Here is a 27,049-nt window from a genome sequence, read left to right on the forward strand (position 1 = left end):
CATTGGTGTCCTGGAATGATGTTGCCTGAAGCTTTTGCAAAACAGATCCATGCCTGATACTGTCATTTGCCTCTAATAGGTTCATATCATGATTTGAAAATGCACTCCTAAATTCTGCCTTGTGAGTCAACTGAGTTGGGCCAATGGCTTAAAAGTTCCCAACTTATCTCTATGTGGCAAAATTGTCCATGCAATGAGATGGGTCTACATTTTAAACTAATTATCCAGCACTGTCATTCCAATGGAGTATTTAAAAGCAAATTATAAAATTTATAATTGAAGTGAAATACACCCATGCCTAGAAATAGGGTGGTAGTGACATGTTTCTTGGAGACTATGAATTCTGACTGGAGAATGTGCATACGGCCCAGAGAATGTACAAAATTCAGCTGAGATATGAACATTCCAAGGCCTGTTGAGGATTATGTATGTTTGACCAGGAATGTGGACAATTCCCTTTGCATGGAAGGCATTTGTGCACATTCTCCTTAAGGCTTGGTGAATGTGCCCAATGTGTGGTTATTGTGTACATTAACTCCCTTTAAAACACACACACACACACACACACACACACACACACACACATATTTTGAAGGACAGGTAAGAAATATAAAAGAATAATTATGATACTGTTATAAGGTGTTAATTTATAATACAGCCTTTTCACATTCTTCTCATATGTCATTCTTTTTTATTTATATTGGCCTGCTTTGCATATCATACTAAGTCATGGTTTGGTTTACAGTGAGTGTGCAAGCATTCTCAGACAGGAGTTCCTAGCTGCTGCACTCCTCCCCAATTGTCTTGCTGTTTCACCACAACAAACCATAGCCTAAACCAAACCATAACCTGACTCAGGGGTGTAGCAAGGGGGTGCGGTCCGCCCTGGGTGTCCCCACTGAGGGGGGTGTCAAAATGGTGGGTAGCACTCACCATGGAGCCTGCAGTGCACCCAAGCCATGTGTCTCTCCTGGGAGTGACGCGGTGGCTTGGGCGCCCGCAGGCTCCGCGCCACCCCAAACAGTCTGCCCGTTGCCTCCCCCTCAGCTGTAGGGCGGCTGCGTGGGAGGAGGCAGACAGACTCCTTGGAGGCCCAATGGTTCCCCCATGGGTGGCTGGCCCCGCCCCCAGGCGCCCGATCAGCTTGCTCTGCCGCTGACCTGACTTAGAGTGTCACCTGAACCTGGACTCATGCTTTAGATCTCCTGGACAAACCATGAGCTGTAAACCATGGAACAAACCTTGGTTACAGCTTGTGGTTAGTCTGTAGTGACTTAAAACAATGAGCCTGGGTTCTGACAACACACTGAACCAAACCATGGCAGAACAGCAGCAGAACATCTGAGGAGGAGCAAAGTGGATGTGGTCTCCTATTCAGGAGCTTCCCCACTTCTGCATTTTTTCTGAGGCGTAGAATGGCCTGATTTGCGCATTACGCTATGTTCTGCTTCCCCAGGCCAGTCCCTATTTAACGTTGCATGTGGTTCCCAGAGGGTTGCCCACAAGGGAATGAGACCCTTCAGCTGAAAAAGAATCCCACAACTTTGTTCAAATCCATTACCACAAATTTATCCTCTAGTATGAGAATGTGCATACAGCCCCGGCTAAATTAGCATCATCAACCCATTGTGAAATAGTGCCAATGTACTAAATAATTTGTCCCATTAAAGGAGACATTAGCAATAATACTACATTCAGTGGCAAATTTTTTTCCTTCTTGCTCTTTGTTCCTGATCTCAAAATTGTGGTTTTAGGTAATGAACTGAGACCCTAAAGTGAACTTTTGCTGAAGCTCTGATAGCCAACTTTCTTTTCTTTTTCATTTTTCTTTTTCTGATAGGCTCACTTGAATGGCTAATTCCTGTTCTTGTACACTTGGTCAAACTCAACTGTCTTCTAAATGCTCTAAATGCTCAGTCTGTTAGTTTTGCAGGAAAGGCTTTGTTGCCACCACTTGGGTAGGCAAACCCACAGGACTTCTGAGAATTTGGCATTTCAGAAACTAGGCAAACAATCTGCAGTTGCAAGCTAACACATGCCTCCTGTGGCGCCAATTGTGAAATGACAAGCTTAGCCCAGCCCAGCCCAGCAACAGCACTGCGTCCTTAGAAACAGCAGATTTCTCATCAGACTGAATGTGAAAAGCAGCTCACTCATTTGGGTGGTGGCTGCTGCTGCTACAGCTGGAAATCTTTTGCCTTCACCTCTATAAAACGGCAAAGCTACACAGAGAATACACCAGAGGTGGGTGATATTGGACCGTGATACAGGGATATAGGAAAAGAAAAGTTGAAGAGCCTAATGCGATTGTTTTTCCTGAGAGTGATCTTGAGTATATGAGTGAAAGTTGAAGCTGCTCTGGCAGTGAGGACAATAAGTTGTTAGATCAGAGATGAGAAATCTGTGGCTTTCGTGATGTTGTTGAACTCCCATCATCCCTGACCATTGCCTATGCTGGCTGGAGCTGATGGAAGTTGGAGACTGATAACATCTGGAGGTCCACAGGTTCCCCACCTCTGTGTTAGATAGCGTGCCAATGGCACAATCCAGTGGTTCAGAATAAGACAATCTGATTTTTGCAGTAGATACCAGCTGCCTGTCTCATCCAACAATTTATATGTGATTGTTGAATTGAGCACAAGAGGGTCATTGGGGGGGGATTGTATCTTCCTCTTCACTCCTTACAGGGCTACAGAATCAAACTAGGAGTTCTGAATATGCTGGCTTGTCTTTTCAGGGATTTCCCTGGAGCCAGTGTGGTGTAGTGGTTAAGAGCGGTAGTCTCGTAATCTGGGGAACCGGGTTTGCGTCTCCGCTCCTCCACATGCAGCTGCTGGGTGACCTTGGGCCAGTCACATTTCTTTGAAGTCTTATCAGCCCCACTCACCTCACAGAGTGTTTGTTGTGGGGAAGGAAGGGAAAGGAGAATGTTAGCCGCTTTGAGACGGCGGGAAAGGCGGGATATCAAATCCAAACTCTTCTTCTTCTTCTTCTTCCCAGTAAACAGTTGGGGAGAGATGCTGCCATGCCATTTTGATTGGGGCAGTTTGGGTCTCTGATGATTTTCCCAACACAAAGGTCTACAGCTCTCTTCATTTTGCCATGACTGGTTCAAGCTGTTACATTACTAAGTGCAGACTGTGCTGTTCTGAGGAAGAAAGATCCATCTTGTTCTCAACTTGTTAAGTACTTCGTGCAACAGCAACAACAAGAAGAATGGGGCAGGAGGGGTGTTAGAATTAACTTTCCATGCCAAATATATACGATATCAAGGGGTGAATGATCCTCCTGAAGGGGTTTTAACTGTTCGAAATATATAATTTCACCTTCTAAAAGTGCAGGGTTTGAGGCAGAAACTGAACAACTGTTTTATATTGAAAAGTTAGTATCCATAATTGAACCAGAATGTGCTGGCTTTGGGTCAATCATTGTAGTGGAAGACAGCCCCTACAGAAAGATATAGTTCTTCATAGCATTGTTGTGCCTTGTCTGTTTGTGTTTCATCTAGTCTCCCACGTGAAATTAAAATTGTAATTTCCTTGGGGTGTCGGCTCTCCCTCTCATACCATATTGTTAACCCAATAGGTTACATGGAAAGATAGCCATGTGAAAATTAAGACCAACAGCATGAGTAGATCATTGTCCAAAAATATATATGGGAATCCTAACTATGAATTTTCAGTTCTGTTTTTAAAGAAAAAGGGATGATAGGGAGCCTCTAAATTCTTGCTTTTTGAAGTTACAGGGAAGTAGCCTTCCATAGCGAACAGGTGCTGGCAATGGCTTCAGTCAGAAACATTCCATATGGGTTCAATGCAAATTATGAGACTGTCATAAAAATCATTGGGAGCAAATATGTCCGGTGCCTTGTAGAAAAGACTGATGGGTAAGTATGCTATCTGGAAGAAACATTTTTGATATATATTTGTGGGGTTATATAATTTTATGTTGGATTCTCTCCTCGCCACATTAGTTGTGGATAGGGAAAATCCAAATGAAATGGGGTGAGTATGCTGCTTCCTATATGAGGACAATGTGCACCCATGGGATGTATCAAATAGACTTTAAACTGTCAAGCATACACAGCCCTAAAAGTAAAGGTAAAGGGACCCCTGACCATTAGGTCCAGTCGTGGCTGACTCTGGGGTTGCGGCGCTCATCTCACTTTATTGGCCGAGGGAGCCGGCGTACAGCTTCCGGGTCATGTGGCCAGCATGACTAAGCCGCTTCTGGAGAACCAGAGCAGCGCACGGAAACGCCGTTTACCTTCCCGCCGGAGCGGTACCTATTTATCTACTTGCACTTTGACGTGCTTTTGAACTGCTAGGTTGGCAGGAGCAGGAACCGAGCAACGGGAGCTCACCCCGTTGCGGGGATTCGAACCACCGACCTTCTGATCAGCAAGTCCTAGGCTCTGTGGTTTAACCCACAGCGCCACCCGCATCCCTATACACAGCCCTAGTCTACATCTTAAACAGCATATTACAAGAAAACCCTGAACCTTTGGCTGTACCATTTCACTGAGGGGTTAAGATCCATTGACTACCCTCACCTGGTTTAGTCACCCAGTTGAAACCACTTCTTGGGGTGTGGCTGCTGTCACATGCTGACAGCTTCTAGGTGAGAGCTGAGTGCAGGGTAGGGACGAAAGGTGAACAAACTACCTCAGAAGGAGCACAACGTGTCCCCCACTAGTGATACTACCCGTCTCCTAACACTACCCCAATGCAGTCTAGGAATAGTTTTTCAGCACAGGGTCTGCTGCTTGTGTACCAGCCACCAGGGGAAAGATATATATTGCACTATAGCCAGTATAACAGAAGACAATATTCAACGACATAGTTGTGTTGGTGCAAGGATTAGTACTAGCGCAACAGGATTCCCCTCTCCTTGTGGAGATACACACTCCACACCACTCCTCAATCTGCTCAGGAGAGTTGTGGGGGGACCCATGAGAGGAGAGAAGATAGAAATAACTTTCCACTGCACAAAGAAAAACCCTTGTGCTGACAAGAGAGCTTTGCTTAGTGCTACCTCAAACGCAACCCAAACACTCTCAAGTTAATAGAAAGGATAAAATTGTTCTGGAATTGTTAGTCTCACACATCCCTGACACTGATTTATAAAAAAAAACAACAAAGTTCTTCAAGCAAGTGTTTTTTAGATTGAGAAAGGCCAAATGGGAACACGATATTTGTTAATATAAATGGCTTACCACCCCTGAACTTTCTTTTCTGGTTGATAAAGTATCAAAAGGTTTAATTGCACAGCTTGGTTTTATGCTTTAAAGAGAATGGCATTAATAATGGACAGGATCCAAAGAGTTACTTAAGGTATGCCCAAGAGGTCCTGTTAGAATATGTCTCTTCCTCTGAGTGATAGGCCATAAGGTAACCTGCTTTTGCAATTCCTCTCCATTTCAAAAGAGCTTGGTCATGCAATGCGAGGAAGTATTTTTTAACAGTGCAGCACTATGCATATCTACTCAAAATAAGTCCTACTGAATAAGTGCTGCATCTGGGGGTGGTGCTGAAATAATAAAGACTGTTGTGGGACCTCTACCTGAAGGAGTGTCTCCACCCCCATCATTCAGCCTGGACACTGAGGTCCAAGCTCCGAGGGCCTTCTGGCTGTTTCCTCCCTGTGTGAAGCTGCAGGGAACCCGGCAGAGGGCCTTCTCAGTAGTGGCACCTGCCCTGTGGAATGCCCTCCCATCAGATGTTGAGGAAATAAACAACTATCTGACTTTTAGAAGACATCTGAAGGCAGCCCTGTTTAGGGAAGTTTTTAATGACTGATGTTTTAATGTATTTTTAATCTTTTGTTGGAAGCCGCCCAGAGTGGCTGGGGAAACCCCACCAGATGGTTGGGGTATGTATATATAAATAAATAAATAGCCGGCTGTGAGAGCCATGACTTTCAAACAAGCACCTGATTACATGGAGGCCAGCCTCACATGATTATTTGCCACTTTCTTGTACAGAGGAGTAATTTCTAGCAGGGGGAAGAATGTGGACAGATTAGAGAACTGGGCCAAAACAAACAAGATGAATTTTAACAGGGAGAAATGTAAAGTATTGCACTTGGGCAAAAAAATGAGAGGCACAAATACAAGATGGGTGACACCTGGCTTGAGAGCAGTACATGTGAAAAGGATCTAGGAGTCTTGGTTGACCACAAACTTGACATGAGCCAACAGTGTGACGCGGCAGCTAAAAAAGCCAATGCAATTCTGGGCTGCATCAATAGGAGTATAGCATCTAGATCAAGGGAAGTAATAGTGCCACCCTATTCTGCTCTGGTCACACCTCACCTGGAGTACTGTGTCCAGTTCTGGGCACCACAGTTCAAGAAGGACACTGACAAACTGGAACGTGTCCAGAGGAGGGCAACCAAAATGGTCAAAGGCCTGGAAACGATGCCTTATGAGGAACGGCTAAGGGAGCTGGGCATGTTTAGCCTGGAGAAGAGGAGGTTAAGGGGTGATATGATAGCCATGTTCAAATATATAAAAGGATGTCACATAGAGGAGGGAGAAAGGTTGTTTTCTGCTGCTCCAGAGAAGCGGACACGGAGCAATGGATCCAAACTACAAGAAAGAAGATTCCACCTAAACATTAGGAAGAACTTCCTGACAGTAAGAGCTGTTCGACAGTGGAATTTGCTGCCAAGGAGTGTGGTGGAGTCTCCTTCTTTGGAGGTCTTTAAGCAGAGGCTTGACAACCATATGTCAGGAGTGCTCTGATGGTGTTTCCTGCTTGGCAGGGGGTTGGACTCGATGATTCTCCAACTCTATGATTTTATGATTCTATGATTCTATGGACACCTGTGGTTTGCAGGCAATTTGGAGCTCCCCAGGCCTTACTTCCACCTTGCCCTCACCCATCCTTTTTTGGTGACTGGTTGTTGGTTGCTGCTGGAAATTACACTAACTGGCCTCTGCACAATTTTCGCTGTAGGCTGTGTGACAATGGGATGGGACTTTCCTACTTCTTCACCATGTTCTTTTGATCCTCCGCTGGCTGAACAAATGTGCTGAGACTCAATTTCTATCATATTTGTTGTCTTGACTTGATTTTAGCAAGTCTTCTGCAAATCCCTCTTACTTATGGCACACTGGGAAATTGTTTGTCTGCCATTTTGCACACATCTCTGAGAAAGGTGAAATTCATAAACCGGTACCATTTTGTTGAAATTTGCATATAAACAAGGTTTAGTGAAACTGTATTAAGTTTCTTTCTTGAGCTTATAGTATTCAGAACTGAACATAAAGTGATTGTAACTATTATAGCACCTACCTCCTTTATACTACATTTCTGTCTGAGCAGCAAATGTTCCAGGAAACAAATATTTTTGGTGTTGCTCCACAACGCAAGTACGTATTTGCCTCTGTATACTGTAAATATACTGTATGCTTGTTTCCTGACAGCAAAGCAAAGGAGGGTGTAAAAACTGAGACACAATCCATGCTCAGGACACTAGCTCCACACAACGCAAGACAGGCACATGGAAACCCTCCAGGCCTCAACAGGCCTCCTTGTCAACAGATCCATTATGGTATCAGGGATGAACAACAGAACAAAGGTGAAAAGGAAGAACAAAAGTCTAAACAAGGAGAGACAAGTGACAGCAGATCTGTGGACAACAAAGTGAGTCGCTACAACTGTACTGGTTGCTTATTATAGGTTTCCTACTCAGCATCAGACTTTACTCTTTAACTAACAACAACATAAATAGTTAATAGGTATCTTTTCTACTACTGTGGCTATTGTTATGACAACTACTACTAATGATGATGATAAATAATGACAGTGGTGTCCAGTTAAAAGAACATTCTGCTGCTACCAAATTCTGATGAGAGAACTCCTGTATCAAAAAACAATTGTCATCACAAAACTTTCAACTCCTCCAAATAGAATTGCCTTATATTAAAATTTTGACTGCTTATGCTTCCAGTTCATAGCCGTTGCTTTTTTTTACTTGGATCTTTCTCTTACTTTCCCATTCTGTAAACATCTCTTCTCATTCTTCCGTGTTTTGGCTATCATAGACATCTGGATTTTACATTAGTTATAATATAAGACCTGTATTACATTATAACTAACAGACTAGTTATAACATGGATGGGGAACCTGTGGTTAGTCCAGATGTTGCTGGTCTCCAACTCCCATCAACTCCAGTTGGCATGGCCAATGGTCAGGGATGATGGGAGTTGGAGTCTAGCAATGTCTGGAGTCTATAATCTAATATTGGCAGCCATGATCATATGGAATCACCATTTGTTTAGAGAGGGGACTGTATATTATCCAGTGGACCTCTTCATATGAGGTTATAGTCTGATCTGACTGGGATCCTGTATCTCCCCACCATCTTAATATATACATGCTCACAAATTAAAGCAAAAACTATCAGTCAATACAAATCAGAGCTGCAGCAAAAAAATGTTTTTAAAATAAAATACTGTATGTAACAGTGTTGGAATATTTGCAACGTGTGACAGGAAAATAATTGGCATTGTTAGTATTTTGGTATTATGTGTTTGGTAAACTTCCTTTCTTCCGCAGAACAGGAGGAGAACCAATGGGTGGGCATTTATTTATTATTTACACGTATTAGTCACCAGTTAAGCTAGCCCCTGGGTTAGTTGCAGGGAAGGATATTTCAGCTAGGCATTAAGAAAACACTCCTAACCATAATAGATATTTGACCACGGGGCAGCCTGCATCAGGAAGATGTGAGCTCTCCTTCACTGGAGATATTTAAGCAGAAGCTGGGTGGCTACCTGTCAAGGATGGGAGATGGTTAGCTACTTTGAGACTCCTTGGGGTGTAGTGATAAAGCAGGATATCAAATCCAAATTCTTCCTTTTCTTCTTCTAGTTTCAGGATTACTGCATTGATCTGGGATGAGGAACATGTGGCCCTCAAAAATATTGTTGGACTACAGCTCCCATGAATTTGAACCACTGGCTATGCTGATGGAAGTTGGAATCCGAGAACAGATGAAGGGTCACAGGTTCCTCATCCCTGGACTAGACAAGGTGTATTTCAGCTCTATAATTCTATTATATATTCTTATTTCATGAGTTCTCACCTTCAATGATTTATTTATACTGACTGAAATATACTCAGAGTCGAGAGTGGATTTCATGCTCTTTATTCAGCTCATGGTGGTGAGGAGGAATGGAAGTTCCCCCAGAATGTCTGCTTTATATACATTATTTACACAATGGGCCCCACGTGATTGGCTAATTTCGGGATTCTCCTGTAGGCCAGTCAGGTTGCGGATTCACTTCCACCTGGAGCTGGATTGGGTGGCTCCTGTGGACCAATCAGACTGCTGCATTCTGGATCCTATTGTTCTAGGACCAATCAGCTGCATTTTGGATCCTATTCAGTTCAGTACATAACACTGACAGTTTGGTAGTTCTGTATCTGGTGCTTTTAGTAAGCAAAATATTAACTTTGAAAAATGGGCCATGGTTCATTGAGAGGGATAATTTCTGGATCAACCCTGGGTTCAATCCCAGGCAGTACTTTTTTCTAAAAAAATATTTAGGGGTACTCTCATTTTCCTACTCATATTGAAATACTGCCCCTCAATGGGGCCAAACTTAAGAGTCACAAAATGTTTAGAGGTATGTGTCTCCCTGCACCCCCACCCAGAAAAAAGCACTGATCCCAGGTATCTTTTAAAATACTTGAAAGAAACGATGGGGGTATACCTCTTTCTAAGTAACTGCCACCAGTTAAGTTACATATATGATGCAGTGGAGAGTGTCATATTTGTGCAAGAAAGTCCTAGGAAATCTGCAAAGCTACAAAACAAAGCATTTATCTTTGGAGCAGTCACTATCATTTAGCCTAGAGAGATCTTAGGATTCCCTGAGTTCCTTGGCTAAGCCTAAAGTGACTGGCCAAAGGTGAGCTTTATGACTGAACTGGTATTTAAACCCAGATCGCTCCAGTCCATGCATAACTCCCATTTGTTTATAAAGAATATAATATTTTATACGCGAGAGGTTTTCTGAACTTTAGGGCTCTTTTTCCTCATGCAAAGTGTTTTCAGTACCTACAGTTACTTTACAGAATGAATGTGTTTCTTGGATTGCCTCTTTTCTAACTGCTTGTTTGTTATCCAAGGGTTTAAAACCACTGAATACACATTGCGTCACTGCTCCCTCTGGTGACAAGTCTTTGTCCTACATTCATACTCTCCAAAAACCATCTATGGAAACTCAAATCTTAAAGCAACTTGAAAGACAACAGGTAACTGAACTTAAGTATAATCAAAGCAATTTGCAGTTTCAGGTGTTTGGCTTGTGACTATTGGGCATTTTTCATATTAGAGTGTTTTAAAATACTTAAGGCCAAATTAAGGGTTTGATCCAAAACAGACATTATCTGGAAAAAAGTTACACTCAATTTTTTTGACTTACTTGCAAGTAAATGCTATTAGGATCAGGGTGGTTGGCTGTTTTCAGATGCTTACAGCATAATCTGATGCATGTCACTCAGAAGTGGGCCCTAGGGAGACTGCATACCTCACACATCTTAACTGTCCTTCCATACTTTCAATCAGGGAGGCTGAAGAGAATTAAAAGCGGGGGAGGGAAATTTCCAAAATTTCAGTGAAGAAAGTGAGGACTCAACTCTACAGGAGTTGACTACAGAAACTGTGGGTAACAGCTAGCTGCCTTGCAGGAAAATGGTATGGTGTTACTGTGTATGTGTAATGTCCCCCTCATCACCCTACCACACATGTAGGAATGCAAAACTTCATGGCTTTGCTGTTTTGTCCCCAATTTCTGCCCAGAGAGTTTATAAAGCAGTTCACGTAAATGTAAATGCATTAAAAGTATGGAACCTTGGGGTAAATGAGAGATATGAAATCAAATAATAAATTTATTGCTAGACCTTACACATACTTTAAAGCATTCCTTTTCTCAGGATATCGCTCAAAAACCAATGGATGAAGAGAATGATTCTCTTCTGGGTATCCTCAGAAAAGAACTTGAGCAGTGCCCTTTGAACCTGACTACATTAGAAAAACTTCAGGAAGAATGTAAGGTTTTGGATCCCAGAGTTTCAAGACTTCTGTCTCAGGCACAGCTGAGCCACCTGCTTTTAAAGTACGAAGTCCCTCTGCAATTACCCACTGTCAAACTCCTTTTCAAGAGATTTTCAAAAGCAAATGACCAAGAACTGGTACGTTAATACAACATTTTAAACAAAAATAATGTTCAGCTCAATAGATTGGATTTCTTAAGACCTGCCTGTACTTTTGGAATATTGATGGTATAGGTCAGGGGAGATTCTAACTCTGAAATAAAGGTGGGTCATTTTTTGGGTCAAAAACTATTTTCTCAGCCATTGTAAACCATTATATCCACACAACCTTTTAAATTATGTACAGCAGAACTGAGCAACACTGTTTAAACTTAGAATGCTAATAGTGTTGTTATTAAAGATTTTCTTGGGTTACAGAAGTATATACATCATTTCTATTTTCAGATCATAAAGTCATTCTCACAGATCAGTTACATTTGATGTGAGACTTTGATGTTGTATACAGTATAGGGTTGGGGGAGAAGATAGGTGAGGAAAGAATGTTCTGCATAGTTGAACAGGAACAGACCTTGGTAATATGGCACCCTATGTGAGGCCAAAATTTGACACTCCTCCTCCAGCCCTTTTGCCACCTCCCCAAAGCTGGGTAAAGGAGACAGTAGGCTTTGGCAAGAAGGTGCAATGCTCAGGCAGGGTCCTAGAGTCCTCCTTCCTCCTTTCCAAAACTGGGAAAGGGCTAATTGGGCTTTGGGAAAGAGGTAGGAGGCCTCTAGGACCCTGTCAGATCCCTCACACCTCCTTCCCAAAGCCCAGCACTTACTAGGGTTTGGGAAGGGGACAGAAGGGTGCTTTTATTGGTTATAGTCACAAATATCTCAAAAATGTGAAGTTCAGTGAAGTTCATTCAATGAATGTTATCAGTCTTTTCCTACACCACTAGTTTTGTCTTTTCTTGACAGTTTCTTTTAAAACCCTGCTTTCAAGCTGTGTTTTGAAAATAAACCTTTTTGTCTTTCATGCAGGTAAATTATGAAAAATTGCTCCAGTTTTTAATGCCAGTGGCAGCAAGCAAGACACAGCAAACACAAGCCCTCCCAAGGAAGAGTCAAAATACGGAGAATCATTGCAAAAGGTTCCATTTTAAATTTCACTATACTCCTTACAGTTAATAAATGAGCAATGTATCCGAACTCCTTCACCCTTCCGACAATCTTCCTGTCTTACTTTCCATCTGGTCAGGATCTAATAGGTGCAGTAATTATAAGCCACTCAAAAGGATTCCAAATGAAAAATTGGCTCACTTGTGACAGTTACAAAAAACAACAACATGTAGTACTCAAGAGGACAGATTTTATCTTGCAGCCATCCAAAATCTCTGCTAAAGAAACATATTTGGAGTCTGTGAACACCTACGTTGCAGCCTGCTGGGATGCATCAGTGGAGATTATACAGACTTCCCTTAATTAACCTTGGCAAAGAAGACTGGCAAGGAGTTGTGTGCATTTATGTGAGATATATATATTGCTGCTTTGGCAGCTGAGCTCTGGAGCGTCTCTTAAAACATAAGTATAGCCAGGATGCTGGTCAGAGTCTGCGTATAAGTATTCATCCATCATAAACTGGCGTACCTCATCTGGATGGGAATGACCTTAGGGACATATTTGCTATATCACAAATCTACTCAGAGTAAATAATGTCTCTTGCTTGTTTGCAATGAGATGGGTGTGTAGAATCTTCTGGTTTGTGTGCAGCTGAGGGAATGTAGCCTGCTGTACAAAAGTAAGTGTTACACCTATTGTTCTGCCCACTTTTGCCTCTGGCCTTGCAGCCCCCAAGATGGTGGATTGTGAGGGAGTGCGGCCCTCAGGCTGAAAAAGCTTCTCCAACTCTGCATTAAAGATTGTAGTTTCCAGGAAGCTTTGACCAGGCTTAGCCCTTCTCCTTTTCACAAGGAACTTCTTGCAGCTCCATGAGTGAATTGTAAGCTATGATGTCATAGCTGTCTGGAAACCTAGATTTCTCAGCTGTTTTGTTTCACATCTAATCTTTCTTCACCTTGTGGTAATACTCTCTGGCTTTATTACCAGGTGCTCTACATTACTGAGTAAGTTGCCCCATTGGCCTCTCAGATGGAGGTCTTTCGGAAAGCACTCATACAACTTCTGAAAATGTCAAAAGTGAGCTATAGGGCTGTAACAGCAATTACCATTTTAATTGCCCCTTCGTTACATGCGTTATCATTCCACAGCTCTTGGACTCCGGAAGATGCCTTCCAGGCCTTGAAGCAGACCCTGAAGGAACATAAAGGAGAGCTGAGCCTACAAGATAAGACTTGCTCAGGTCTTCTTTCACCCTCTGAGGTAAAAAGGGATTCTGTGGCTTACAAGCCTAGTTGTATATTCAGGAAGTGCTTTCCCACTATAAAGGAATGGAATGGATTATCAGTAACAAAATGGTTTTTTTCTGCCATACACCTTGTAGGGTTGCCATATTTCATATTTTTAGGGGTGTGTGCTAAGTTAACTCCCCTTTTTTGCAAAATCTCAAAAATAATAATAATGAAGATTTAAAACTTTTTTTAAAGGAAATTCAACAAAATCTATACTTCTGACATGGGTTGCCATATGTCAAGATTTTCCCGGACACTTAAGCAATTTTTACCTGGATGCTGTTACAGATGGCAGAATCCTGGCTATGTCCAGGATATTCCAGACATATGCCAACCCTACCTTCTTGCCAGTAGATAATGTAGATCAAAGAAATAATGGCGGAACAGACCAATTCTCTCTTACCAGGTGAGGGAGAATTGAAGTAGGTGATCTGTCAAATATATATGTCTGTCTGGCTCACATAGGAGGGCAGAAAGTTTTTCTTCCTTTCTTTGCCTCCATCACCTGGGGGTTCTTTCCTCCTTCAGGTTCTTTTGGAGGGAAATTCAGTTTGACGGCTGGTGTCCTTTTCACACTGCTTTGGGGGCATGTGCTGGAGGAATGAGGTAACTTGGGATCTTGTGGGACCAAGGCCTCCCTTCCATATCCACAGCAAGCCCTTCTCTTTCCCCATCAGAGCACCTCCGATGAAGGGGGAGGTCCATTCTTATCCCATGAGAACACACCTGGCTGATACCAAATATCACAAGAGCAGGATATAGACAAGACAACATGTGCATACTCTACATAAAACAAAATGTCCAACCTGAAGGAGAGAACTCAGAAGCTGGTCTGAACAAACAATTAAGTTCATGGTTTACACAATACTGCGTTAAATATACCACTGATCTAATTTGGCATTAAGTAGTTCCATGTGTTGCTAGTCCCAGTGTGAAAGGTGAGTTTAGCCTACTGAAAAAATGTTACCGACTGTAGGCCCTTTATTGTATTTATTTTACTTTGCACATAAAATCATAAACTTTTATGGAAAACATACAGTATATAATCCTTTTACCAGGAGGCATTTTGCTAGTCTAACAAATATATATTTGCAGGGGCAATTCATAGTTATACAAAGCATATGCAGAAGGTCTTAGTTTGGAGGTGGATGGTGTCAACAAGAGGTTCTTCAGGTTCCCTTGATTTCTGTCAGTCTCCATAGCTGAAAAGCACCAGCTTGGATTGGAACTAGGCTTTTCACATGACAGTTGCTTGAAAAAAAAAATACAATTTTTCCAAAACAATATTTTGTTATGCATTGCCATAGTTTGCTCTTCTTTGTTGTGTATGCCCATTGACTAGAGTACTTCATAGGAGCCTTATTTCTTAAACCTTGTTTTTATCTTGTGATGTGCTACCAGTGTTCAGTAACAAAACTTATCTTATTTGCAGACAGAGATCATTTGCAAAAAGCACGGACTGACTCTGCCCACTGGGATCTTGGAAGCTTTGGTTAGCACCTGTGAGTTTGGCAAAAGAGGCAAAATAGAGTGAGTTTTTATTGAGATGCTTCCTTCCTTTCAGTACGTTATGCGTGCATCTTGATCCTACAGACCCGGAATGTGGCAATACAATTATAGAGTTGGGCTTCTGGAGAGAAAGCATAAGCCCATGTATTGCTGGACTGAGAGCAGCTGGGTGGTTCTGTCCAAATGCCCCCAATTTTCCAGATAGCATGCGTTCCTTTCCTTGTTATTTCAGTCAGAGTGCGCAAAAGTTTGACTCCTACAAGGCCAAGAAGACATCCCATGCAAAGGGTGGTGGGATGAGTTTTGTCTTGTCTGTCCACTAAACTTGTAGTCTGGTTGAGTGCAGCTGTGCCACACAGTGATGGAGAAAGAAGGAATGGCAAAAATGCAATGAGGAAGGGCCATAGCTCAGTGGTAGAGCATCTGCTTTCCATGCAGAAGATCCCAGTTTCAATCCCAGGTAGGGTTAGGAATGTCCCCAATCACTGAGGACAATATTGAGCTAGAACAGATGAACAAGTGGTTCTTTTTAATAGAGGGTTCCACTGATACCCACCACTTAAACATTTTCAAAGATTTAGATCTGAAGGTTATCACACTTGTCATTGCCATGCATATCTGCAAAAGACTCCATCACATTTTTGCCCTTTTTCGAGGAGTCTGAAGGTGCAGTATAAGAGCTTAGTCCTGTGAGGTTCAAGGTTTTAGTTCTCTCTGTACCACTTGGTTGGCACCCATATAGAGTGGCTATGAATCCTTAGTACAATATCAACCATTAATACTCCCTGCTAGTACTGGGTTGTAGTCAATGTTAGTTCTATTCAGAGCAGACCCAATGAAATTAATTGTCATGACTAAGTCATGTCCATTCATTTCAATGGGTCTACTCTGAGTAGAACCTACTTGGATGTGATCCACTGCCTATAACTTGGCTCATGCTAAATTAGAGGAATAAATCGTGTTTTCACCATATAGTATGACTGTGCCCTTCTGCTTAGTTTGTATTGCTGATTTTTTCAAGGGAAACTGTGGCTTCTTGAATGCTGCTAATTAGAATGCTAAATTAGAGGAATAAATCATGTTTTCACCATATAGTATGACTGTGCCCTTCTGCTTAGTTTGTATTGCTGATTTTTTCAAGGGAAACTGTGGCTTCTTGAATGCTGCTGTCCATAATGCACAGATCTTACTATAGCTCTGTGTTAATGCCTATGTCTTCCTTTGCTAAATTAAACATATAATAGATAAGTTGCAACTGCACACTAGCTTGCCAAAGCTCCCCCCCATCGCAACCCCCCCCAATATATTTAGCTTTGTGTGTCGAGGACCCCCAGGACCCGCTCAAATAAAGACACAGTTCACACAAAAGTTTTGTTTTGGTTTTTTGGCATAATTTTGGCCACAACTTTATTGATTACAGTATGTGAGTGGTTGCCTAGGCATTGGTTAGCAACTATCTGTTCCCACTTAGAGGTAGGAACAGAACTGACAACTGCAGGCCTGTGAAAGTCAGTAAGGGTAAACATTTTTGGGGAGAGAATAGAGCTGGGCACCAGGCTCTCGTTGTTGTTGTTGTTTAGTCATTTAGTCGTGTCCAACTCTTTGTGACCCCATGGACCAGAGCACGCCAGGCACTTCTGTCTTCCACTGCCTCCCGCAGCTTGGTCAAACTCATGCTGGCCAGGCTCTCACCTCTCCCCAAATGCTCCCAGGGGCTTGTGTGGCCCTAGCCCCTTTCCAGGGGTTCGGACGAAAGCATGGCGAGCCTCTGACTTCTTTACCGGAATACCCTTGCAGCAGTATCATTGGAGGTGCTGGCACAGCCAACCATGCCCCCTCCACCAACCAAAATTAACCAATGCCTAACCGCAACCTTACAAGTTGTGACGATTTGCTACGCAGTAGGCAAAAACCAAATGGCACCAGCCAATCAGCCAAATGGACAAAATTCCTACCAGGCCCCTGCCCCAAAGCAGATGACCCCATGACAGGCATAGCAAGGCCACCACGAACAACCCTAAATATAGGGAGGGTGGGCGGGTAATCTGATGCACGCAGCGAAAAGAGGAAGCTCAACGCTGCGCGCAGGGAATAAATAGCACCCCAACAGTCAATCAACTTTGCAACATTAAATTCTCCCCAGCAACAATTGGAGGTGCCCTATCAGATTCTTGGTTATCCATACTAACCCGTCCAGCAACAGGGGATGTCATGGTTGCCCCCACCACAACATGTGCTCTCCATGAAGGAGAGCCCGCTTTGCTAAAACTTAGCAAAGCCAAATATAAGAAAAATCATTTAGCAAAGCAATACCCAGAATTACATTTTTAAAGATTTTAAATCCAATATAAACAAAATAAACCTATGGGTTGTGCCAGAGTCATTGGTTTAGTTATGCATTACCCATTTTAATCTCTGCTTCCACTGTGAATGAAACTCTTCAGTAATTAGCAAGAATCTAGCTCTGAGCCATTTTGTGATTAAATGTGCTTAAGATCAATACACCACCATGACTGATAGCAGTCATGCGAGATTAATCTCATTGCACAAAGTAATGCTCTCTCTTTAACCTGTCATGGAAAGTGAATACGATGTGAAAAAATAAGCTGAGAAACAACTCCAGGAGGAAGTCCATAGATTTCTTGACTGCATTAAATAGAATAACCAAAGGATTAACTTCTTAAGCACCATTGCTTCCTTTGTTATGGAGTCTGCCCTTGACTCCCTAGAAGGTTCTCCCATAAGGATCCTAGCTCAGTAACAGATTACCTGCCTTGTGCAAAAGAGATTCTAGGTATGAATCATTTCTCTGTGTCCCTTGGGTCAGTTTCCAGGTAGCATAACTGGGAAAGACCATTGCTTGAACCTAGACAACACACCATCTGCTAAGACCAATGGGCAACACACTTCTTGATAATCATTACTGACAGACTAAATGAGCTACTGGTTTGACTAAAAGAGATATTTCAGCTTCTGGCAAAAATCAGGGGAACATCATATGTGTGCATGTTAGAGTAAATGCCAGACATGTAATCAAAGTTGACAAAGTAATTCCTTGTATTTTAGTAGGCTTGTTCATTAACCTATGACCCCAAAATTCAGGAACAGCCCCCCTCCAAAACTGATGCCAAAGTCTTGTGCTGCAAATCCCACTTTTCCTGCCCTCCCAAACTGAGTAATCAACACACACCCAGGGAGGCCATGAGGACAAAACCAAAACCCAACCTCATCCAATTGACTCCAAACTGGTTCCAAAGTGGAGTGCTGGCTTTATGCCTTCGGGGTCAAAGGTTAATGAAGCTGTAGGAGACCAGTGGCAAACAGCAGAATTTTCCAACAATTACCAATTTATAAAGAACAAGTGTAGTAGAATGAAGCACAGGGAAGAGATTAGAAAAACATTACTAAATAGATAAATAAATAAATAAATAAAGGATTAATGAGAAAATCTGCATGAGGACTTGCAGAAGAAGGAAAATTCAAAGTGTTGGTTTGGGACCAGAGGGCCTGTTTAGGTGTCCACCAGTGAATATAATCAGATTTACAGGTACTTGTAACAGAGCCTTCTTAGTGGTTGCCCCACAACTATGGAATCTGATCTATTTCGATGTAGGCAGCCTCATCTTTCCCATCCTTTCATCAGGGTTTGAAGGCTTACATTTTTAGTCTGTGATCTTTACTAGCTAACTCAGTCTATAAATTGGGACTGGTATGCCAATGTCTGGCTGAATTTATTGTTATTGTTTTATCTCTGCTGGTTTTTAATATTGCTATAACATGTATATTAAAAATATTTAATTTCTATTTAAATAAGTTGTGAGCCACTTTGTAGAATATATTCTCAAAAAATCCCTTAAATAAATACCTGTACATAAATAGGAGAATGAGAAAAAGGTGAACATTTGAGAATGATAGAAGATTCACATAATGCAAAAACAAGAGAGCTAATCACACAGCAAAGCAGGGCAATTTATATTACTGTATATAATATTATGTATATTATAATGGACATTACATTAATGTCTTGATTTTGCTTACATATAATCTCCCTCTGTAACTATAATATGGAAAGATGTGAAGGAGAACCTAATGAACAGGAAATACGCTTTCAAATATTGCATTTATCTTGAGATGTTTCCTCATGTAGATGGAAAACGTTTGTGGAGTTTCTGAAGAAAGTCCAGGCTGGGATCAACCCTGCTCTGCTCGTCTGCAGAAGTAAGCTATGCAGTTGCTGTTATTCTGGTCATACCTAAATATTACAAGGTGGCAACAACATTTTACATTTCTAGAGAAGGCTGTTGAAATATATCATTTGTAGCAAGTGGAAGAACCCATCAGGCCCCTTTCAGAGGGGTTGGAGAAACTTTGGATCCAGTTGATCCAGAGCTCTGTTCTGTCCTGCCATCACAGCACCCTCATTTCAGGCACCTGTGCTTGATACTACCAGTAGGAAGACAGCTGGTGACAGGTTCTCAATCACCATGGTTTCATCAGAGCAGCAAGGTCCTCTGCAATGGTGGATGATCACTTCCACTATCTCCTAATACCCTCCTGCAGCAAAAATTAAAGTGTTAGGAAGATGAGGAGTACAATCCTAACAGCCAACAGTTTTCCTTGACTCGAGTTCAGATTCAATATATTAACAAAAATTAGCAATAGCTCTGCTAATCAGCTCTGAAGATGGAACATCTTCACTGAGAAGATAGTATGAATCTTGACAGTTTACTGCTCCTTCAAACCACAGAAGCTCACTTTGGAATTTAACATCACAGTCCAGAACTTGCCTCAGACAGAATTAACAAATTATTGGGGATTTCCTACACCTACATCACTTTCTGCAAGAATTACATGGTATAATGACTAAGGAAATTTCATTGGGCTTTCTTAGAGGAGTTCCAGTTAGGGTACCACTCCCTAAAATTATCAGTAATTAAATGGGCAAGTTATTTTCACTAAACTGAAGCACTTCAACATGCACCGAGGAGTGTACTTGGAATCCATGTACTTGGACTGTACTTGGAATCCACTTGGAATGTACCTGGGAAGTCTCACCCAAGGAGGTGAAAGGTTTGCTTGAGGTGAAAGAATCCAGATGAGTTGTTAGTAATATAATACATTCATGCTACTAACATAATTAACAAATGAAAAATACTAACTTAGAGTGAGTCATCCTTGATAAATACTTCAGAAAGAGAGGCTATCATGTGAGAACTATGAACATCCTGTAAACATAATAATTTCCTTGTTCCTGTGCATTACTTTGGGAGCAATCCAGAGAACATTTTGCCTATAAATAACATTTTAAATATTAACCTGGAATGGGACAAAGATCTATCTAGACCAGATTCATTTCCCAATACATTCAGCAAAGCTGTTCAGCAGGGAATGATGGTGACAACAATTCTCTCTCTACACCATCTGGCCATTCAAACTGCTTCTCAACATGAAGAATCCATATAGGTCTATCTTCCATTAGCTTGCACATCTGAATCTAAACTTAGGTATTAAAAAGTAGAAGACAATTTTCAGACCTTGTTCTGGAATTGCTGGGTACTTCATGTTGCACTCTTAGAAAGATGACAGAGGTGGTATTATAAAACACTTCCACAAGATCTGTGAAATGGGTAGTATAATACTGCTCCTCAAGGCACTACAATGCACCTGTTAAAACAATTATAATGTTGGGCATGTGATTTACAGAGTGCTAGCTAATTGTGGGTTTTTGGTTCTTTTTAAAGAAAATGGTGAAAGGAGTGATGGATGTGAGACATTGACTTAGGCAGTGAATTAATCTAATCATCTTTAGAAAGCTCTCTGGGATACTTAATATTCAGGAGGTGACTAAGCACGGAGTTGAGCCAATAGCCATCATTGCTACAGAGACTGATCAGCATGCAACAGTTGGGCTTGAACTTTAACCATCTGGCTGCAGGCAAACCAGCTGTCTTCTCAACTAGAAATGCTATTCATTCCTGGGAATTGATTCATCTTTCCCACGATTTAATTTTATGCCTCACAATCTGGCCTACCATCCATAACTTACTACATTGTCCAATCAGTGCAGATGAGAAATTACAGATCTTTGCTCAAAGATCAAGCACCACAGGGCTTTAAATATAAACTGAAGGTTACGGAACTGCGTACTACTAAACATTGTAAGTGAAAGATACAGATGTAGGTGAGGGTGACAGTTTAATAGGGAAAAAATGAACTATTCTCCTTAAGAAGTCACAACAATTTGCACTTGCAGAAGGCTGTTAGTTAAGGAACTGTGGCTGCATCGTACATGACATCTTATAGGGCAGGGATGGGAATTCTGTGGCCTTCCACATGTTATTGACTTGGCTAGTATCATCCCTGACCACTGACCATATTAGATGGGGTTGGTGAGAGTTGGAGTCCAACATTATATGGAAGTCTATAGGTTTTCCACTTTTATAATGATCTGTTTTCTTGTATGCCATCCTAGTTTGCTACCATCACCATCCCTCCATCCTGTTTTGAAAACCTACCAGAGTTGCCTCTCCTTTAGTGGTCCAGCTAAAGGACATTCCTAATTCAGATTTAGCTTCTTGACCTGGTCCAGGATATAGTATCTCCCATTGCTCAAGGCAAATTCACATCTTGGCTAGAAGGCCTGTATGCATTCCCTAAGCCCAGGCATGTGCTACTATTTACACACACACACACACACACACACACACACACACACACACACACTTCTTCCCTCTTAACTGCAATACACACCCTGCTGCCATGCCATATAGTCCAATATTGTATTATTTTATTGTTGTTAGCTGCCCTGAGCCCAGCTTCAGCTGGGGAGGGCAGGATATAAATAAAAATTTGTTATTATTATTATAAAGAGGTATAAGCAAGGGAAACGTAGATTTTCAAATATGACAGTGTTATTGGATCCCAGTGATGTGGGATGGAAAACCATCAATGGCTGCAACTGAGAGGAAAGATGACAAATAGAATTGTGTTCTACACTCTTTATTTCAGTTTGAGGCACGAGTCGGTTCACAAAGCACTGTGCAGGCACACACAAAACTCCATTGGTGAATAGTAAATGGAACCCCATATTGGCATAGGCCAATTTGCTATGGAGGAGAGCAGAGGATCTAAATCTTGACCCCTTCCTTGAGACCTGATAGTCTCAATTGGAAAATTGGTGATGATAAAGCCTACATGCATGGAGGGTTGGACCATGAACCTCCCACCCCCCACAACACCCATTTGCTTGCACTCATGGCTTTTTGGCTACCTAGTGCTATGCACACAAAATCTAGCTTCTTCTTTGCATGCATTTCCACGTTTGATTGCAACTGGAGTTTTGTCTGTGACTGCCACCTGTAAGTCCTATGCCAATTGTGCTACTTGCTGCTAGTCTGAGGGCCAGAGGTTGTTGCAGGTCAGATTTTGTAGGTACAAATGGCACATGACAGGTCAATGTAGTGCATTCTAGATGTCTTGGAATACAGCTCCCATCTCTGACAATCAGCCAGGCTGGCTGAGGCTGGTAGGCATCGTAGTCCAAAATATCTGGAGGTTGCATCTCATAGTATACCTGAAGGAGCATCTCCACCCCCATCGTTCTGCCCGGATGCTGAGGTCCAGCGCCGAGGGCCTTCTGGCGGTTCCCTCATTGCGAGAAGCAAAGCTACAGGGAACCAGGCAGAGGGCCTTCTCAGTAGTGGCGCCTGCCCTGTGGAACGCCCTCCCACCAGATGTCAAAGCGATAAATAACTACCTGACATTCAGAAGACATATTAAGGCAGCCCTGTTCAGGGAAGTTTTTAATCTGTGATATTTTAGTGTATTTTTGGTTTCTATGGAAGCCGCCCAGAGTGGCTGGGGAAACCCAGCCAGATGGGCGGGGTACAAATAATAAATTATTATTATTATTATTATTATTATTATTATTATTATTATTATTATTATTATTATAGAACAGGGGTCCCCAAACTAAGGTCCACAGGCCGGATAAGGCCCAATGGACTCGTCTATCTGGCCTGCGGCGACCGCCGCCAACCACTGCTGCTGCCTGCTCTTACCAACGCTGCGTGGCTGTCCACTTCTGGGTCGGAGGAGCACCGGAAATAGCTTGTGCTCCGGGGTGGAGGAGGCCCATGCACATGTGCACAAGCTATTTCCGGTGCTCCTCCGACCCGGAAGTGCACTGGAAATAGCATGTGTGCACGTGTATGGGCACGCGCTCCCCTGCCCTCCGGCCCACTGCGCAATTGGCGCTGGAGACACCAGCCCGAGACGCGGTAAGTTTGCTGACCCCTGTCATAGAACAAGAAGCAACTTAGTGTGCTTCAGCCACTAGAGAGCACAGTTTGCTCATTGAAGTCTGGTGATGATTACCGGTAATACGTTGCCCCAACATTTTTCTAGGAAGGTAACTCAAGAAAACCAAATCAAAGTTGAGCTTATCCAATCACATTAGTGTTAAGAGTTCACAGGACTAGTTTTCATGTCATATCTGAGTGTGGCCTGTTCCAAATAAATGGAAATCATACAACTTCAACTACTAATAAACAATAAAATACCTCACAATTGTTTTCATCTTAGGAGGAAACAAAGAGAAAAATGAAGATGACTCTCAGGTATTTTCAAAACTATATTGTTTCATTCACAAATTGTTGAGAAAGTCTGGTTTGTAAAATGGGACTGTGAAATTGTACTTGAAAGCTTTAATACTGCTTAGAACCTTGTCTAGCAAAACAACTCAGAAATTATTAATAGTAGTAGTAGTAGTAATTAAATCTGTATCACTCTTCTTTCCAAAGGAGTTTATCACATTCATCTGCTCCCATCCTGAATGCAACTATGTAAAGAGACCATTGTTGTCTGCCTTGTTTCTCTGAAGAGGGAAATGAGGTTGATAGCAATTTGCCCAGTACTGTCTAGGGCTACCTTCATATGACAATTTCCATGAGGTTTCTGCATTACAATGTAAAAGCCACTTCTTGAAAAATAATGGACTGTGGTGCATATTTAGTATTTATTCCCAAGTTATTTGATTCCAGGGGGAAAGAAATATGTTTGCTGCCCCTTTAACCAAGAAAATTGCAGGAGTAAAGCAATGAAATTTGGGGCAGCATACCGGCATAATAGGGACATGGGTGGCGCTGTGGTTTAAACCACTGTGCTGTTTGGACTTGCCGATTGGAAGGTTGGTAGTTTGAGGCCCCGTGACGGGATGAGCTCCTGTTGTTTGGTCTCAGCTCTTGCCAACCTAGCAGCTCAAAAGCATGCAGTGCAAGTAGGTACTGCTCCGGCAGGAAGGTAAACAGCATTTCCGTGCGCTGCTCTGGTTCGCCAGAAGCGGCTTAGTCATGCTGGCCACATGACTCAGGAAAACTGTCTGCAGACAAACCCCGGCTCCCTCAACCAGTAAAGCAAGATGAGCGCCACAACCCCAGAGTCGTTAGTGACTGGACTTAACTCTCAGGGGTCCCTTTATCTTTACCTTTACCGGCATAATGTTCCTTTCTGCTGTTTTCATGAGGGAACAGTGAGAGGAATATCAATGATGTTCAATGGCATTCATTGTTCTGTCACACCACACCTACTGAAATTTGGTATAACAAGCCAGTATTTAGGTCAAAAAGTCATGATTCCACAGCACAACAGGTAGTGCTGTGTGAAAGGAACATTATAAAATCTGACAGAACCACAGCATTATAATCAGGAAAACTAACAATATTCCCCACATCTGAATGCACTCTTAGAGAAAGATGGGAAATCTCATGGCCCTCCAGATATTTTTATTGGATTCTAACTCCCATAACCAGTGACTGGACCCTAATTTCCAAATCACACAAATGACTGTGTCATAGAAGCAAAACATAATGTAATCTCCCAATTTTTAACCAATAAATTGACCCAACTATTCTAGTGAGGATCTGAAGGAGCCAATACTTGAAACCGAATGTTATCCCCTCCTCCATCTTCATAGAAAGTTGACAAATACTAAACTTTTGAAAATTTGATGTAATTTGGACAAAGGACAAAGAGTGGTCCAACCGTTGTGCTGGCAAGACTTGGGAGCAAATGAAGGAGGTCACATACGACTCCATTGATGCTGAGGAACAAGATGCCTGGATAGACCGGTTCAGAAAACTGGAGAGGGCTCTTTATTTGTGTGATGTGAAAAACACAGGTAAGAATAGTTATGGTTGGAGAAGGGGCTGCTGCACTAAGGAGCTGGCTTTTGTATTTGGCTTGTATTTCATGTCAACCTCATATTTATCCATGAATGTCTGAAAGGAAGAAAATAGGCAGTAGCACATTATCGGCCTATAATTATGAGCATAGATGATCAACTCACTCCATGGTAGTATTTTGGTAGTATTTAGGATGACACAATAAATATTTTTGTTCCAAATTGCTTTTAATGAGGGGTCCAACAGCAGCCTGTTTTTAATCTTCAACTTTCGCGCTGGTCATGGGACCGAGACGGCTCTGGTTGCCCTAACAGATGATCTCCGCAGGCAGCTGGATCGAGGCGGGTCGGGGCTGCTGATTCTTCTAGACCTGTCAGCAGCTTTCGACATGGTCGATCACAAACTCCTGGACCACCGCCTTGCCGACGTGGGGATCCAGGGCACAGTCCTTCAATGGCTGCGCTCGTTTCTCTCTGGTCGGGGACAGAGGGTGGTGCTTGGGGGGGAATTGTCATCGCGCCACTCCTTGGTGTGTGGAGTGCCTCAGGGTGCGATTCTCTCCCTGATGCTTTTTAACATCTTTATGTGCCCCCTCGCCCAGCTTGTCCGGAGTTTTGGGCTGGGTTGCCATCAGTATACCGATGACACCCAACTCTATCTGTTGATGGATGGCCATCCTGACTCGGCCCCAGACACTGACGAGATGTCTGGAAGCTGTGGCTGGATGGTTACGTGGGAGCCGGTTAAAGTTAAATCCTACGAAGACAGAGGTCCTCTGGCTGGGACGGGACGATATGGGATTGAGGGGGCAACTCCCATCTCTTGCGGGGGTGCAATTAGTGCCAGCACTGTCCGTTAAGAGTTTGGGTGTAATCTTCGATACCTCCCTCTCTATGGAGGTGTAGATTACAGCTATAACAAAGGCGGCATTTTTTCATCTCCGCCAAGCTAAGCAGTTGGCTCCTTATCTCTCTCGCCCTGACCTAGCCACTGTGATCCATGCGACGGTCACCTCCAGACTGGATTATTGTAACTCGCTCTACATGGGGCTGCCCTTGAGACTGACCCAGAAACTCCAGCGGGTGCAGAATGCCGCGGCGAGACTCCTTATGGGGTCTTCGCTGTGAGATCACATTCGCCCGGTGCTATACCAGCTGCACTGGCTCCCGGTGGAGTACAGGATCAGGTTTAAGGTGCTGGTTTTAACCTTTAAAGCCCTATACGGCCTAGGACGCTCGTACCTACGGGACCGCCTCTCCTGGTATGTCCCACAGAGGAACCTACGGTCTGCAAATAAAAACATCCTGAAGGTCCCAGGCCACAGAGAGGTTAGCCTGGCCTCAACTAGAGCCAGGGCTTTCTCGGCTGCGGCTCCAATCTGGTGGAATGCTCTGTCACAAGAGACTAGGGCCCTGCGGGACCTGACATCTTTCTGCAGGGCCTGCAAGACAGAGCTGTTCCACCAGGCCTTCGGTCAGGGCGCAGCCTGACCCCCTCCTCTGGCAATCTGCACAGAATTTTGCTTAACGGTTGCCATCAATTTGATTTTAATTAATTTTTATAATGAAATGTTTTTAGAATGTTGGATTATTTGATTGTTGTTAGCTGCCCTGAGCCCAGCTTCAGCTGGGGAGGGCGGGATATAAATAAAATTTATTATTTATTATTTATTATTAACTGGCTGTGATGTAAAGAATTGAAATGTAGCACAAGGGTAGCCATGTGATGCCCTCCAGATGTTGTTGGGACTAAAACTGTCCATTGGCCATGTTGGCTGGGGCTGATGGGAGCTTTAGTCCAACATAAGGAGCGCACCACATTGGCTACCCCTGTGCTTTGATATTATGTGTGAACAGACCACCAGAGTTGCATTTGCTCAACAGTCAAGTCTGATTTTGTCC

At 42.7% G+C, this 27,049-nt stretch overlaps 2 protein-coding genes across 4 annotated transcripts in view; both read left to right on the forward strand.

Annotated features, from left to right (window-relative positions):
- LOC310765776 (FRAS1-related extracellular matrix protein 1-like) overlaps window positions 1–1,962 on the forward strand; it is a gene marked incomplete at its 3' end in the record, with an annotated part of 128,109 nt that extends 126,147 nt beyond the window's left edge. The window contains exon 35 of the mRNA XM_083621210.1: window positions 1,841–1,962. Coding sequence (XP_083477336.1) covers window positions 1,841–1,962 — 122 coding nt within the window. The remainder of the gene's footprint in view (window positions 1–1,840) is intronic.
- Window positions 1,846–25,310, forward strand: LOC310765794 (uncharacterized protein C1orf87). 3 transcript variants are annotated; one of them, XM_083621296.1, is made up of 11 exons: window positions 1,846–2,244; window positions 3,740–3,886; window positions 7,430–7,649; window positions 10,143–10,268; window positions 10,950–11,207; window positions 12,092–12,201; window positions 13,318–13,429; window positions 14,891–14,988; window positions 19,115–19,185; window positions 23,551–23,585; window positions 24,991–25,303. In XM_083621296.1, the coding sequence occupies exons 2-11, from the start codon at window positions 3,780–3,782 to the stop codon at window positions 25,246–25,248; spliced, it is 1,395 nt and encodes a 464-aa protein (XP_083477422.1). In that variant the 5' UTR covers window positions 1,846–2,244; window positions 3,740–3,779; the 3' UTR covers window positions 25,249–25,303. The 3 variants fall into 3 exon arrangements, with proteins under 3 accessions (XP_083477422.1, XP_083477424.1, XP_083477423.1); XM_083621297.1 differs by having other exon boundaries at window positions 2,028–2,244; window positions 3,746–3,886; window positions 24,991–25,305; XM_083621298.1 differs by lacking the exon at window positions 10,950–11,207 and having other exon boundaries at window positions 2,026–2,244; window positions 24,991–25,310.
- The last annotated feature ends 1,739 nt before the right edge of the window (window positions 25,311–27,049 follow it).

Source organism: Podarcis filfolensis, assembly GCF_964270895.1.
Source record: "Podarcis filfolensis genome assembly, chromosome: 6".
Taxonomy (NCBI): Eukaryota; Metazoa; Chordata; class Lepidosauria; order Squamata; family Lacertidae; genus Podarcis; species Podarcis filfolensis.

Bases quoted from the DNA above. Each gene is read 5' to 3' on its own strand.
- LOC310765794 (XM_083621296.1), top strand. From the start codon at position 3,780: ATGGCTTCAGTCAGAAACATTCCATATGGGTTCAATGCAAATTATGAG. The intron at 3,887-7,429 runs GTAAGTATGCTA...GTTTCCTGACAG, and splicing joins CTTGTAGAAAAGACTGATGG to CAAAGCAAAGGAGGGTGTAA. The intron at 14,989-19,114 runs GTGAGTTTTTAT...TTCCTCATGTAG, and splicing joins GGCAAAAGAGGCAAAATAGA to ATGGAAAACGTTTGTGGAGT.